Source organism: Coptis chinensis, chromosome 1, assembly GCF_015680905.1.
Source record: "Coptis chinensis isolate HL-2020 chromosome 1, ASM1568090v1, whole genome shotgun sequence".
In the NCBI taxonomy this organism is placed as follows: domain Eukaryota; kingdom Viridiplantae; phylum Streptophyta; class Magnoliopsida; order Ranunculales; family Ranunculaceae; genus Coptis; species Coptis chinensis.
Window position 1 is genome coordinate 61,507,124 of NC_141456.1, and position 15,301 is coordinate 61,522,424.

Genomic DNA, 15,301 nt, shown 5'->3' on the forward strand with positions numbered 1-15,301 from the left:
AATTTTGGTGTGGGACGCTCGTGAACAAGTCATGAGGGGAGTTAAGGATTTAATGTGGGCACGAAGTTTCAAAGCAATGTTACTTACCTCAGGTCAGGGTACAGTCCGCAATGTGGGCTTGCCAGTGTACCAGTGTTGTAACTTCTTTTTCAACATATTTGGCGCCAGTGTTTCCCAGTTTCCCTAACTATTGCTGCACGCCTCGGACATAGATTTCCAAAGTCTCTCGTTCTATCAAAAATGAATTCAAAAGAGCTTGTTCTTGTTTCCGCAGCCGCAATTTTCGGCAGCGTTGCCTCCGCAGTTGCTTTTAAATTCTTCTTCCAGGCAGCACCACTAAATGACAAAGTCGAAACATCTCAAACGCCTCCTCGTCCTTGCCCATTCGATCCCTCAAAACGCAAAGGGTTCGTTTTTTTTATTATTAAATTAGGATTTGTGCCCATTCTTAATAATGTAATTCATGGACAGGTGTCTTTCTTGGGATGACTACTTCATGGCAATTGCATTTCTATCTGCCGAACGTTCCAAGGATCCAAATAGACAGGTCAGCAACCTTGAATCTTATTCATGTTTGGTATAATATTAAATGTCTAGCAAGCAATGAGAAGCGCACGTTGTTAGTTGTTTTTTTTTTTTTTTTTTCAATATATATATTTAAAACCAATTCTTAATGCATTAAGCTGAATTATATGTTTTACTCTTTCTATGCGTTCGTGCAGGTTGGAGCATGCTTGGTTAGTGAAAATGGGATAATACTTGGTAAGTTTTAAAAAATAACAAATATTGAAAATACAAATGTTTGATGCCACATTGCTCCCTATGTTGGTTTTTGAGGAGGAAAAAAAAGATAAAAGATTTACTAATGTGTCTGCTACGATGTTTAGTATATTACCACATGGGATGTTGAAAGGCTTGCAGTATGGTATAAAAGTTCACGGGCCACTCCATTCATCACCAATTGGTTTTGAGTTGGATGCTCCAAAGTTTAAGATGGTATGAGAGCTGGTTGTTATTGTTGGCCCAAAGATTCTTTGTAGCTCCACGTCATTTGAGTATGTTGTCCATGTGTTAGGCTCTAGTAAAGCCACACGTGAGGGGGCGTTTTGAGAAATTTAGTTCCACATGGGATGTTTAAAGCCTTGCAGTACACTATAGAAGTTCTTGGGCCTCTGCTCATTACTGACTGGTTCTGAGCTAGATGCCCCAAATTTTTTGAGAATGAATCACCAAAAATTATTTGTATGCATATTGATGTAGCATTGACTTTTGCTTTTTTTACAAATTAACATAGTTTCGAGTCATTTCCTACATTATGCAGCGCGCGCTATTGTTTGTTGATGCTTGAACTCTTTATTTACAAGCATGACATACTCTCTCAAGTTTAGAAGTGCATCAGTTGTCATCATAGTGACGCAAAATGTAGCATTTAATAAACTGTATTTTTCCTTCACTCTATTGTGCCACATGATTCTTACATCAGCACATATTTAGTCAGGCATTGGCTATAATGGATTTCCTAGAGGTTGTTCGGATGATAAGCTTCCATGGGCAAAGGTTGATTTTCGTGATTTAGTAATATGTTTTGTTTTTTAATGCCAAGTTCAGCACTGACTATCTGTATTCACCTTAAATTCCAGAAATCTAAGACTGGGAACACGTTGGAGACAAAATACCCGTAAGTGATAATTTACTTTCTCTTTTGCTTCTTGTTGTATCATCACTCATCAGTAGGCTAACAGTTTTCCCTTTCTACTTGCATCTTTATTGACCTAAGAATTCGGCCCCATTGTTGATTAAAAGGTGCTCAATGAAATCCTGAGCGTTGAACTTTTTCTTTAGCACCTGTCCATCAGATTTTGATGATATATATATCCTGTCTTGTCGTTGTCGGGATATTTGCTTGCATTTGATTTTGTGCAACTACTTTGGATTAATGGCTCATATATGGAAGAGTGTAACTTACACTGATCTACCTTTATGAACTTAACTATGTATTCTTTAGGGATTACTTAAACAACTTTTGGACACCATCATTTTTTTAAACATATTAAGGGACAGTGACGATGGTAGCTTGATAAGTGACAACAAGCAGAGAAATGGTATCTGTTTCTCAGAAATTTGGCTTTCATTTTAGGTTGACTGCATAACTTATCTTCTTTTTTATTGCCAACAGACGTGTTCCCTAGTCCCAATGACCATATTTGATTTGTTGGGTTACATAGTCAAGTCTGCATGTACTTTTTGTCCAATTTGTGATAATCCCTGTCATATTATTATTTGCTTTAGATTGTATTCTTGACAATTACATCTCAAATGTCTTTTACTTTTTGCATATTTGCAGCTATGTCTGTCATGCTGAAGTTAATGCTATTCTGAACACAAACCATGCATCTGCTGCAGGACAGGTTAGCTCACAACCTTTCTCTTGACTAGACACATGCTGACATAACGAGAACTAGCAACAGTTGCACTATCTCTATTTGAAATAATGGATGTCTTCTTGAAATCATTAGTTATATTCATTTGATGATATTTACAGTGCTGCCGCAAAGTCCAACTCTTGTTTTTATTCTCTGTACTAAACAAACATTCCATCTCTTAATTACAATTGCAGAGGCTTTATGTAACAATGTTCCCTTGCAATGAATGTGCTAAGATTATCATACAGGTGATATGTTCGTGACCTTTTCTTTCAATCTTTTGCTCTTAACGTTTTATATCTTAAGATAGAATTCATGGTTAATTTTACTTCTTTTCCTTCCCAAGTTGAGGCAGTGTAGTTTGTTTAGTTCAGATAGTGCCTTTGGATTCTTGGCTAGTTGGCTATATTGTTATTCAAATTGGAGACGGTTATCTGGTAAATGTGTTGTTGGCATAAGCCTACTTGAAGGGGATATAAAATATCATGGTTTTCTCTTTTGGAGGCTTGTTTGTGATATGTAAAATTTTAGGCTGAGTCCAATGTTTTTGGACTTTGCATCCATAAAACCGAAAAAAACAGTGTTTTAGAGATAGGGAGTTCGATGTTGCGTCCAATGGTTTGGAACATACTACGCCACTTCAACTGCCGTAGTTTGATATCCGTCAATTTATTACGCCACTTAAAGTGATTTGGTGGGGACACATGCCATTCTACTCAAGATCAACCTGCGCCAAATGAAAATAAATTGTTTTTCTACGTGGCGTAATTTGGTTGGATACAATTTGGCATAAAATCAACTCGCGTCAAACATACTCTGGTGTACTCTGAAAATTGCTCTGTATATATACAAAGTAATTTGGAGATAGAGAGTAAAAACCACCGGTAGTGACTCCTCTTTTGAGGATAGGGGGCCATTGGACTCAGCCTTAGAAGGGCTGAAGATGGGTTATTGGCAATTTTTGTAGGGTTGTCAGATTTAGAGTCGATAAACCAACCTTTGCTTTTAAGTGGATGAGAATCTTCATGAAGTTATCTTCAGCACATGAGAGCCCCTATTCTTATTTTGCAAGATTTATGTCAGTAAAATAATATAATAGTAAAATGGAAGGGAATGTAATAGGAAATTCTGATGTAAGGTGGTGTTTGTCATGCATCCTTTGTGTTGTCTGTGAGGAAATCTGAAACTACTTCCTCTAAATATTTGTTGGTTGCTAATAAATGTGTATATCTCAATAGAAAAGGTTTTCTCTCATTCAAGTTTCTTTTTCACAAGTTCTATCAGCAATTGCTGTCTCATCCTCGAAAGGTGGTTGTACAAATAAGTGAGACTTGGTTATATGTCCTTTTTTTGGGCCAGTCAGGTGTCACTGAAGTGATCTATTTTGTGGAGAAGAAGTTGGATAGCTCAGACACTACATATGCTGCTTCTCACATACTCTTATCAATGGCCGGCATTAAGGTATCCCTTTATGTTGGATGTTAATCATTTTCAAGATATATACTCTGTTTCAGTACTTTTTCTGATTGGGATAAACTGAGCCATCTTAAGTATGCTCAAGGATTGGAAACTACTCTAGGTTTAGCTATTAATTGATACTGCAGTATTTCTTGTGAAAATTACCACAAAACACATTGACGTGAAATAATACCAGGTCATGCACCATAAACATTGTTACTGACTAAAAAACAAAAAGCACATGTATGTGTATTTCAGTGTTTGTCCATTTTTCCCATTCTCTTCTTCTCATGCTTAAGACATCAATCAGATTCCTAGAGGTGAAGAACGAGATATGATCTTTCTCTTTCTTCCTTTCTTAGTCAACTAGGTTTTAAATTTGAAGGGGAAGAGAAAGACACAAATTAAACAAATAAGAGATTTCTCCTTCACTTTCATGCGAAGTTCAAGAGGGGAGTGGATACTTTCAAAATCAACAGTGCAAACTTCATTGGAGTTGATTAGCCAGTGGTACCGGCGTACTGCTCAAAACTAAGAAACTTTAAACGCAGAGGACAACTACGAAACTAGCATTTGACTCACTGATTAAGAAATTATATTCTTAGTTGATGGCATCAACATGACAACGTTTAAATCGCTCAGCTATTATGCCTTACGAGAACATAGGGTGTATACCATCAGCTACTTATCTACTAGGTATTAGCAACTCCGTTGCTAGAAGGGTAATCTGGGAATTATATTTTTGTTTCTGTGTTTTGGTATTATTTTTAAACAGCTGGTACTTATGGGTTTATTTTTTCAATGGTATAGGGTGCATGCGTGTGTGTGTGTGTGTGTGTGTGTGTGTGTGTGTGTGTGTGTGTGTGTGTGTGTGTGTGTGTGTGTGTGTGTGTGTGTGTGTGTGTGAAGGGAGTTAGTAACTAACTTATGCATACAAAGAGTCTTCTGATTCTCCTCGAATGCTGCAATGCATTCTCAATAGCATTTTATAAATTTCTTAGAATAAGAACATCTGTGAAATAGTTCCTTTTTTCTTTTCTTCGGTTATCAGTGTAGAAGTCACTTAGGCTGGAATCCAAGCACAAGATGCTTAAGGGTTCTGAGCCTGGCTTTCCAAAGGCAATTTGAGAATTTAGCCCACATTTTCAGAGGGCTTTGTCTCCAGACCAAGCTCTAAATTGCGGTGCTGGTTGGTCCAGTAGTTGGGGTTGGTTTAGAATGGGTCATGGTTCGCTTCTTATCCATTGTCATTTGAATTTTTTGCCTCAGGTTCTAAGATTACTCCATTCTCTTGTTCTCAGGTCAGAAAGCATCAGCCGAAAATGACTCAAATCTTACTCAGATTTGAAGATCCTTAAATTGTCTCAAGAGGGTCTGCTTCCTCCAGTATCTGAGTTAGGTATCTTCTGTATTCCTTTGCTGATGGCAAAAACTGACTACCATTTTTCAGTTAACTTTAGATGTATGAATGAGCATATAAGTCATTCTGAGTCAATTAACATTCAACATTGTAACTTTTGGGATTAGTCCAAGTTTCTGTTGGACATGGTCTAATTGATTCCAAGTGATGATTTTCATTCTGAAAACTTTTCTTCTTCTTATGTCATTCTGAAAAACTTAACTTGTTCAGTTGTTCTTACTTCTTACGTCATAACTTCTATATTCAGATTTCTAGCACCCAAACTAAAATAGCAAAGTTGGTTATAACCACTTTTATCTAACTAAGGGTAGTTGAGTTTTTCAGAAAGTTTTCTGAGCTGGATAGCTTGTCAGTGATGGCATTGGTAACAGGACTCCTCCTTCACCACTTTATTTATCTTAGAACCATATCTCTAGTATTATGTATTAAAATATGCCGAGTATAAAATTGCCTACACAGTCTTCAGGTCCTGGCATACATGGTTGATGGTTCAGAAATCGGCATTATCAGAATTATTAGTATAAACTATAAAGTTGAGCATTTCCTGTTCAGTCCTTCAGATTTTCTTAGTCCAAGTGTAAAACAAACCCGTCTAAGATATGTCACAAAGCTCATCTGAGTTTGCATAACTTAGGAAATCGGTCATCTGTCTAGATACACACGATGGGCCAACAAGAGATAGCTGGAGATCAATAATCTTTTCCCAATAGACTCTTCTCTGTTGTAACTTGTAAAGTCATCATTTGCATAGATGAAGGATGTTTAAATAAAATGCAGCCTGACTTCATAGTGCTAGTATTGGTTAGATTCATCAATCTTTAAAATGTCAACATATGAAGCATCCCAGCATGACCATATTATCCCACTTCGATCAATATTATAATTATTGTAATTAACATCTAAGTAGTAGTATTATCACTCAGTCTTACCCTTGCTAGTTTTTTCTGAGGTTTTCTATATATTAGACAAACTCATCATAGATAAAATCAAATTGGAGTTGGATTGATTCAAATTTGTATCCAACCGAACTTTTGTGTTAAAATTGGTTGACATAATCGTACTTACAAAGTTTTTCATGTGGTTATTCTTGATATAAGACGAGGTTAAACAAGAAGTTAGAAAGAATATATAATAGTTGGAGCATAGCACTGAATGTTGCGAGCAAAGATTGCATACAATCCACGCACAAACACAGAAAAATTAGGATTTGTAGGAACGCCTCCGTGCAATCTATTGAGACGAGAGAACAACATCAATTACCATCAATATCTTACAATTGTGGAGTGCTCCTCATTCCTATATTAAGATATGGGTTATGAAGGAGTGTGATAGGGACTAAAGGGCGCACGGCCTTGGTAGTTATGGGCCCTTGTTTCGGTCTATATTTTTGGGTATGTTTTAGATCACCTATATAATGCTAAGTGTAGGGTTTTGAGAATGACTTTTTGTTTATACAATTTAATTTATTTGATCGACTCTTGGTTAAAGATCGACTTTTATCGATTCTCAGTTAGAGATCGATTCTTTTAGATTGTTTGAGAGCTAACGTGGTTAGATTGTTTGAGAGCTAACGCTTCGCCCATCTTACATCAGTTGGTATCAGAATCAGCTACGGACTGGATATGTATGATAAAGAGTGCATGGCCGAACTTTCTAAGCAGATAGCATTGCTATCCCGCCAGGTCGCTGCCTTTACTCGGCAGCTTGACCAATCTTATGAGCGTCAGACACCAGCAATGGAAACCGCATTGAAGGTAAAAAATTCTAAAACTTTAAACTTTGTTGATGTGGTTGAAAAAAAATTCAATTTTTAATTTTGAAGTTGAGGAAAAATTGCATATTGTTGATTGGGATTTAACCCGTGTTTGATGAGGAGTCTGTTGACGAGAGCCTGTATTATCAAGTTGGTGATAAAAAGGAGTTTATCGACTGGGATTTACCACCAATTTATGATGTTTATCCTGACGATGAAGAATTGTCTATTTTATGTTTTGTGAATCCGAGTTTGTCTAATTTGGAGGAAAGATCTGGTTGTGTTGGTTTTGTGCGTTTGTTTGAAGGTTTCGCAGATTCGTTCCTCGAAGACTCGGAAGATTTATTAATGGAGAAGAATCATTGCATTCTTTTCAGAAAATATTTGTCTGTGTGTGTTGTTGTGACCACGAGTTATTTTCGTCAAACTATGCGAGTTAGTCAATGTCTTGGCAAAGTTCGAGGACGACTTCCGTCTGCTTTGGTGTTCATCTTCTGTCTTTGCGCTAGTAACATTCGAGGATGAATGTCCTCCAAGACGGGGAGAATGATAGGGAATAAAGGGCAGGGCCCTTGTTGTCCATATTTTCGGATATGTTTTAGGTTGCCTATATAAGGCTAAGTGTAGGGTTTTGAGAGTGACTTCTTGTTTATTCAATTTAATTTATTTGATCAACTTTTATCGATTCTCGGTTAGAGATCGATTCTTTTAGATTGTTTGATTGTTTGAGAGCTAACGCTTTGCCCATCCTACATCAGAGTGCAACGTTAAAGAGTCTTGGGTGATGCAGTTCTCATAGTAAAACACTATGTCCAGAGAGTCCTCGTCGTTCCAACAAATGATCAATTTTCATATGATGTATTCATACAAGGACGCCCATCTCAATCGAACTATATATGACAAGATGTGCCCAGATTATGTTAATTTGAAAAAATATTGCGGATATCCTAAAAGATAAAAAATATAATCTCTATGTAGTATTGACATGCAAACCTTCTCCATTTTCCACAGAAACTCGACCAGAAGCCTATGCATTATGCTAGATAGGTGGAGGGATAGGTTGGAAGAATAGGGTCAAGTTAGCAACTATGGAGCAGATTTAGGGGGAAGAATAGGATTTTCGATTAGCCGGGTCAGCCAACTCATAGATAGCAACTATGGCTTCAAGTTGAGCATGGTTCATCCGAATAAAGGTGATTATTCGTATGAAAAAAAATGGGCGCATAATTATCGGCCAAGCATGACAAAGGTCGAGTTTAGTCCATAGGATTTGGTGTGGCCAGTGGAAAAGAGAACTCCCAAGAGTTCCCAGGAACAAATGTATGAAGAGAACTCCCAAGAGTTTTGTTTATTGCCGTAATCAAATCTATGTGATAATATTTTTGAATGTAGTAACTCAGGCGGTTATCATATTGTCAAGAGTCTTTACCACAGAACTCTCTGAGGTAATTTATAATGGGTCACTCCCTTAGTGAGGTGGAAAAAGAAGAAGGATCGTTTGGGCCTGCAGAGACCATATTATAAACAACAATGAATCTAAGTCACGCTGAGTGATGTTTGCTCAGACTTGGTCCAATTGATTCATATTATGCAATGGTGATAAAAGAAGATCGAGATTACAGAAATTTACCATGTTCCATGTCAAAAAAACAAAGGCTGTAAACGGTTAAACGTTGTAAGTACATCAGAGAAATAGAGAGGGGAAAACAAAGTTGTTAACTGTGTAGGAAAGAATCAGAACTGCAGACCATGTACACTGTACCGACTAATTGAATTTATACTGTCAGTCTTTTCCTGGGAGATGAGGATTGGGAAGTGTTGGAGGATGATGGTTCATTTAAACCACTTTGTTCCTTTGGAGCATAGCTGCTGCTGCCCTCATCCTTTGAACTCCCTTTGAAACTAGCTTTAGCCAACTCTCTTAACTTTCTCAGTTCACTTTTTGGTCCCAATCTATTTTGTCGATTTTCTGATGGTCCCTGAGCACATGATGTCTGTTCTGTTGTTTGAAGAACTTGTGAACCAGTGCTGAGTACCAGGGCAACTGTTGCCGTCATGGAACTTAATGGGTTTACATGTTGCAATGCCTCATTTTCTCTAATGAATTCTGTCTCTGGACTTGTAGGGAGGACTGGAACGAAGCCTGTACTGGGTTGTGAGGATCCTGGTAGTAGCGTCTGCCAGTACTTCCTTGGCAGGAACGGCAAGACAAGCCCCTTTGCAATAAATTTCACTCCCAACTTGAAAGAGGGTGTACTTGACTGTGGGAGTCTTAGGAGCCATCTGACAAGAATATACCACTCGCTCACAAGTTGAGACAGAAAGCTAATGAATAGTAGTGAAAGCATTATAAAACCCATAGTTTGCTCTTTGAAAGGATTTGAGTGAACTACGGAGAGAGATAACCCGAAAATGGCTGCCTCACATAGGAGGGACACACTCTCAACTGCATGAATTCCTCTCCTGATGTACGGCTGGAGAGTAACTAGATACAGTAGCTGCCCCACTGTGAGTACCAAGGCTATTATGCCTTGGCTTTGTCTCCGTGATGAGTACGCCCCAGAGATGATCCCAAAACCGACTCTTCTGAGGAGATCTAGAATGAGATAGGCTGATCTAGCACACCCCAATAATTTCTTAGACATGGAAATTTGAGTTTCTTCGTTGCCATCATAGAAATTCAGTGCTCTCATTCTTCCAATACCACTCTGGCCACTGTCTATCCACTTGGGTACTCTGGTTGGATCGTTTTTATCAACTAACACAAATACAGGGGGGCCCTTCCTATCCTCAAAAAGAAACCCGAACCTGAGAAGGAATGATGAAGTACCTTCTCGAAGAAACCACCTTCCTTTTGTAGGTCTTCCAAAGAAGAGGAGAGCTAGCAGTTTTGAATGGCATGACTCAGACTTCCCTGTGTGCTTAACTTCTTTGTATTGAACAAGACCACCTACAAAGATTGTTTTTACAAGGAAGAGACACACTGATAAGATGAGTGCTGTGGGTATAGCTAACAGAAAACATCCTGTGATTATTCCCCTAGTTGTACCACCTGCATACAGTGACGCCATTATGAATAATTTTGCAAATTCCTGGGTGACTATTGACTGAATTTAGAATATACAGTCTGTATCTTACCTCTAATGATAAATGCTGAAGATTGACAGATACAAGGGATCATGAATATTAGAAGGAATAGCTCGAACTTTGGAACTGAGAGTGTCCCATGAATAGTTGATCCAGTCCTCCATCGGAGGAAAAGTAGAATAAGAGTGTGGATAATAAGTAAACCACCACCAGCCATGCCAAGCCAGAACAAGTTCATCTCCAAATCCTTCCATCTGTTGATAATCGTAATAAGCATAATCTGAATGTTCACATATGAAGGCCATATAATTTGATAAGATACAGCTCAGAAAGAAACACAGGATGAGCGGAAGTGTCTACTATCCAAACGGTATCTACCACCTAGGAAGGATCTTTCTAGTATAAGTGGTGTTGGACAGAATGTCTCCTTAAGGAACAAATACATCTTGTAATGACAAGCTTCTAGTTCTTAACTGTTTCAACGTAACCAACCATAAAGTGCAGTAGGTCTATAAATGTGGTTTTAATAGGCTGGCAATCTTCCTTTAGTTGTCTCAACCTTATGTTTAGTTGGTGCTAGTAACGCACTTATGCTATTCTATCTTGGAAGGATAGGGGGAATAATAAATGGCAAAGAAGATAAAGCTACCTGGTATATTTCTCCTTATTCTTGAGTAGTGCAGGCAATGGTTCTCCTCTCTGCAAGATAGTCGATGAATTACTCAAAAGGCCTTGTAAGTTGTAACAGATATAACAGAAAATCATTGGTTTGATTGAAGGCTCACCAAGAAATAAATGGAATACTCATTGGATTCTAGTGGTTTCCCATAAGGTTTCGATATCATGCTTAAGTTTTGTTTCCCATGCAGTTTATTGACCTCAAGTGCAAGGTCGGTTGTTGATGGAAATTTTGGTTCGAGATACGAAGAGGTGTTTAGATTCAATTCCTTTGTTAGGTCAGTTTCTTTTTCATAATGATGTCCAAATGAAAAGTTTCTGGCCTTGAGTGAAAGCTTATAATGTTGTCCAGGAGAATCATTATTCTGTATCTTTTCCTTCTTCCATGGGAGCTTCTCATGGGGAATAAGCCACCTGAGACCTTTTGTTGTCTCAGAATATGATATTGGTAGGCTCACTGAAATCCAATCTGAGAGGACGAATACTTGCAAGTGTCCCACCATTCCCTGCGACATTATAGTGAATCTATTTTATGTAGATATAATTGACTGAAGGAACGGGTTCAAAACTCTTTTGAATTCAGTCCATAGTAACTATATCACACTTACCAGAAGATTCATTGATGGGTCTGAAACAACAATATCTGTTGTTCCTCTAGTTAAGGCTCCAATTGCACAAAGATTTGCAGAGGAAAGTGAAAAAAGGGCAGCTGCTAGTGAAGTTGTCAATAGTCCCGCCGTCACAAATGAATGCAATGCAACAGAGATTGCAGGAGAGGAATCTGTTGAATCTTAAAATCAGATACGATACATATATATGCACACAAAATCATTTCAACATCTGTAGATTTTCTTTCTTTCTTTGACAAGAATTTCCTGGTTAGTTTACCCCTCCCTATGCTTAACATGTAACAAAACGACGATGATATGTGAAGTGAAGAAAGGACTGCTAAGACAGGAACAAATGATTGAGAAATGCCGTAATATAGAGTAACTCTTGTGGAATGTACTAAACAGAGAAAAAGGTAAATCAAGTGGAATGTAGAACTTTTCGTACATTGTCTTACTTCAATTCTGTTAGAAGCCAAATTTTGATTTCCTGCAACATCATTCACTATCGCTTCAGGAACAAGAACTGAGATCACACCATGTGCTGTTCCCGTGATTCTCACTGAGTACATAGATTTGGAAAGCTCTCTAAATCTGTAAATTGAGGGAGAACAAACAATAATCAGTGACAGAAAAAGATAGTTCATCTGTTTCCCTGGGGTATTACTACAACATTGAATATTCTGTATACAATTAAACACTTTTATACATATACTATTGATAAATTATTGTACACCTGCCTTATGATTCTCCCCCCTCCAGTTTCCACTCCAGAGGTCTGAAAGCCAAACACCGGTTTCATAAACTCAACTAGCACATCAATGTTAGACTCCTTTGTGACTCTTGGGGAGTTGGTACTCAATCTTACATTAAGTCTTTTAGTATCTAGGAAAAAAAAGAAGAATTATTGGTTTTGTGGAGAACTCAGAAATCATGTTCAAAGCACAGATGAACATACCGTACATGAATGTTATTGGAGTAACATAAGAGACTGGGGTGCCTGATCGCCCAACTATAGAAGCATACTGGAGCTTGACTGTGATGATTTGAGTCCGAGACACATTCCTGAGCTACAAAAGCAATTATATGACAACAAACTATAATCAGTTCGTCTTCCACTTGTTCTTACTTTAACCTTCTATACTTCTTATACAAGCACAATGCAACTTTGAATCCTTTAGCATAGATACAAAGCTTTTTTCTTACTTTGAATACAAATCGCCGGTTCCCATGAGTTTTAGTGTCGATTGGTATGAAATTTCCCGCTTGAATGCAATGCAGTCATGATTTCCTTTGTTGAGTTCATTACAGGATCACTGAAGTCCAAAAATATTTCTAAGTTTTCCATTTTGTTAGTAGCAAAACTGTTCGGGGAATGCTGTTGACCTTCAACTCGTACGAAGGAACTGATGTCCAAAGATCCACCTCTACTGGTCTTCTATCTAAGTCCATGGGACATGAACTAAGTCAGAATCAAGAGTTCTAGAACAGAACATTTACAGAGAATGCATTCAAGAAACATCTTACCAACGTGCACAATAAGATCTGAACTGTTTGTTCTTATGAATGAATTTCCTGCTTGATCTGTACAGAAATTATCTACCATCTTAACTATCACAGGCTCATAAACAATCTTTGAGGATAAAACAACAGTGAGGCGGTATTTGATATCGGGTTTCACAATATGAAATGTAGACGCGTCTACTTGCGCTGCTAGACCATCAATAACAATCTGCAAAAAAAATCTTGTCAGTAGGCCGAGCATGAGCTTGCAAGATGATTACAGAGACTAACATTGTCAAACACCTGCAACAACAATTATGTTTATCACGAAAGAAGAGGCGGGAAAAAAAAACAAAAAACAGGAAAAATTAAAACAAAATGATGACTTACATCACAAGTTGACACATTGATACATTTGAAGCCACCCTGTCCAGTGCAAGGTTCGCTGAATGCAATAGTAATAGCTATTCTTTCAGCATTTGTATAACTCCTTTCAGTACTAATGGAAGCAGTGGGTGGTATTGTATCTAAAACAAATATACCAAAACGTACGATTTAAATGCTTTTATAGTTGAGTATTGACATACAACGGGAATAAAGTATGATAATATGGATGTGCAATGCTACTTTCAGATAGAATGAATATGGAATTTGAGAGGAAGCTTACCAATGAACCACTTGTAAGATGACGAGTTCCTCTCACCATACGGGGTAGTGACATTTATGAGAAAATAGTGATCATGGTTTGCTGTCAAGCTTTTCAATATTGTAGAACGACGAGGACAGACTTTTAGAGTTTGGCCATCGAGCTAGTTCAAAATACTCAGTTAGAATTTACTTTCATTCCGTATAACATAGCAACAACAATCAGAGAACTAAACCAATTCTACAACATCATGTCCTCGACATTCTAATAAACTAACTTAGCATATTAGCAAATGCTATCATGAAGCATATACACAGCATGAATGATGTGAAGCATGACTTGAAAGGCAAAATTAATGCAGGTGAGGTTTAAGTTGAATTAAGATTACTTTGATTAGTCAGATTCTATAGTAACTTCTAATATTCAATACAATTAAAGGAAATAAAGACATGGAAAGGAAACCTAGTCATTAAATCTAACTACACAAACCAGTGATTGACCAATATTTCATAACAAAATCTCATTAATATTACCTCACAATGGATGGAACAGTTGTGATGCTTCTTACATGCACTGGATCCATCTAGTCTTACAATTGAATAGCGAAATATTGCAGTAGAAAATCTTGATCGAGCCAGGGGAGTTCGATCAAAGCGAATGATAACAGTAGACTCAGCTACTTGCAAAAGAACTACCACCAACAAACCGAAACTTAAGTGAAGAAGTTTCATCACCCTATATACTTCACATCTATCTAAGAGTCATATATTGAAAACTAGTGAACGAACAGTAAAACCATCTGCGTTCAACATGTCAGGAATTATAGACATTAGTAAGCAAGCTTTGGATTTGCAATGTCACTGTGGTTGTTAAAGTGATTATTTATGTTCATGTAAAGAAGCTCAAAAGAGCAAAGTGCAACTACTTCAACTATTGCTGTCAGCTCAAATAACTTCCATTTAAAGAATTCACACTCTACAATAACTGCCTTGGCCAACTGAATGCAGAGCTACTTATTATAGGTACATTCAATGGAAATCCATACTACTCGTAATGACCATTCATTGACATAATGCCACAAGAAGGTCAACAATCTATAAATAAAAAATAAGTGTGATCTTAATACCTGTGCACTATCAGCTGGTCCAGATAACCATGCAGGTTATCGAAAAAAAAAACAGCTGGTCCAGTTTGTTCTTTCGGATACGAGTTTCTCCAGCTTGAGCATGAGGTCGTGGATTTAATGTGGATGGCTGGCCTACCATGTGTACTGTGTATATAATAGAGGACAGATTTAATGTTGAGAAAAGGGTGTGTGTTGTATCAGTATCTATTATGCAGCTTGTTCCAATTATATCTTTGAAAAACAGAAGTGCTTACATAAACTCCATTTCTAGCACTATCAACTTATTGGATCACTGTCAACTTATGGTTGCAAGCATATACTACATTAACAGGATCCAAAACTGATGGAGAACGGCAGAGATAGAAGGCACATGATAGACAAAGACTTGTTCACCTGGCCACCTGGGTACCAGACCTTGGTTGGTGTGGTGTCCAAATCTATCTAACATTTGGTCTCGAGTTCTTAATGTGATATCTACAGCCTTCGATCCAAGAAATAAGACTACGACAATACATCAATACCATTATAACATATCTGTTGATGGCTTACACTAAATGTGCGGTCTTTCAACTTGAAAACAATGAAAAATGGGTCGATGC

General features: G+C 37.6%; 2 protein-coding genes across 7 annotated transcripts; one reads left to right on the forward strand and one right to left on the reverse strand.

Annotated features, from left to right (window-relative positions):
- The first annotated feature begins 6 nt into the window (after positions 1-6).
- LOC147524846 (Cytidine/deoxycytidylate deaminase family protein) lies at positions 7-8,117 on the forward strand. 6 transcript variants are annotated; one of them, XR_015220903.1, is made up of 10 exons: positions 7-407; positions 472-547; positions 723-762; positions 1,499-1,557; positions 1,641-1,678; positions 2,345-2,408; positions 2,618-2,671; positions 3,783-3,884; positions 6,895-7,055; positions 8,066-8,109. XR_015220903.1 is itself a non-coding variant. In XM_086604477.1 (10 exons), exons 1-9 carry the CDS (start codon positions 241-243, stop codon positions 5,237-5,239), a joined length of 657 nt encoding a protein of 218 aa, XP_086460603.1. In that variant the 5' UTR covers positions 9-240; the 3' UTR covers positions 5,240-5,280; positions 6,895-8,046. The 6 variants fall into 6 exon arrangements, 5 of the variants coding, with proteins under 5 accessions (XP_086460609.1, XP_086460595.1, XP_086460603.1 ...); XM_086604477.1 differs by lacking the exon at positions 8,066-8,109 and adding an exon at positions 5,183-5,280 and having other exon boundaries at positions 9-407; positions 6,895-8,046; XM_086604480.1 differs by lacking the exon at positions 8,066-8,109 and adding an exon at positions 5,183-5,275 and having other exon boundaries at positions 9-407; positions 6,895-8,046.
- A 1,999-nt stretch (positions 8,118-10,116) lies between these two features.
- LOC147524847 (uncharacterized) lies at positions 10,117-14,419 on the reverse strand. Its single transcript, XM_086604490.1, is given in 14 exon segments — positions 10,117-10,395; positions 10,791-10,840; positions 10,927-11,325; positions 11,428-11,600; positions 11,876-12,021; positions 12,168-12,312; positions 12,386-12,497; positions 12,634-12,697; positions 12,699-12,789; positions 12,792-12,869; positions 12,955-13,159; positions 13,321-13,457; positions 13,598-13,739; positions 14,110-14,419. Coding segments are annotated over 14 exon segments (2,181 nt in total). The 5' UTR covers positions 14,308-14,419; the 3' UTR covers positions 10,117-10,154.
- Between the last annotated feature and the right edge of the window lie 882 nt (positions 14,420-15,301).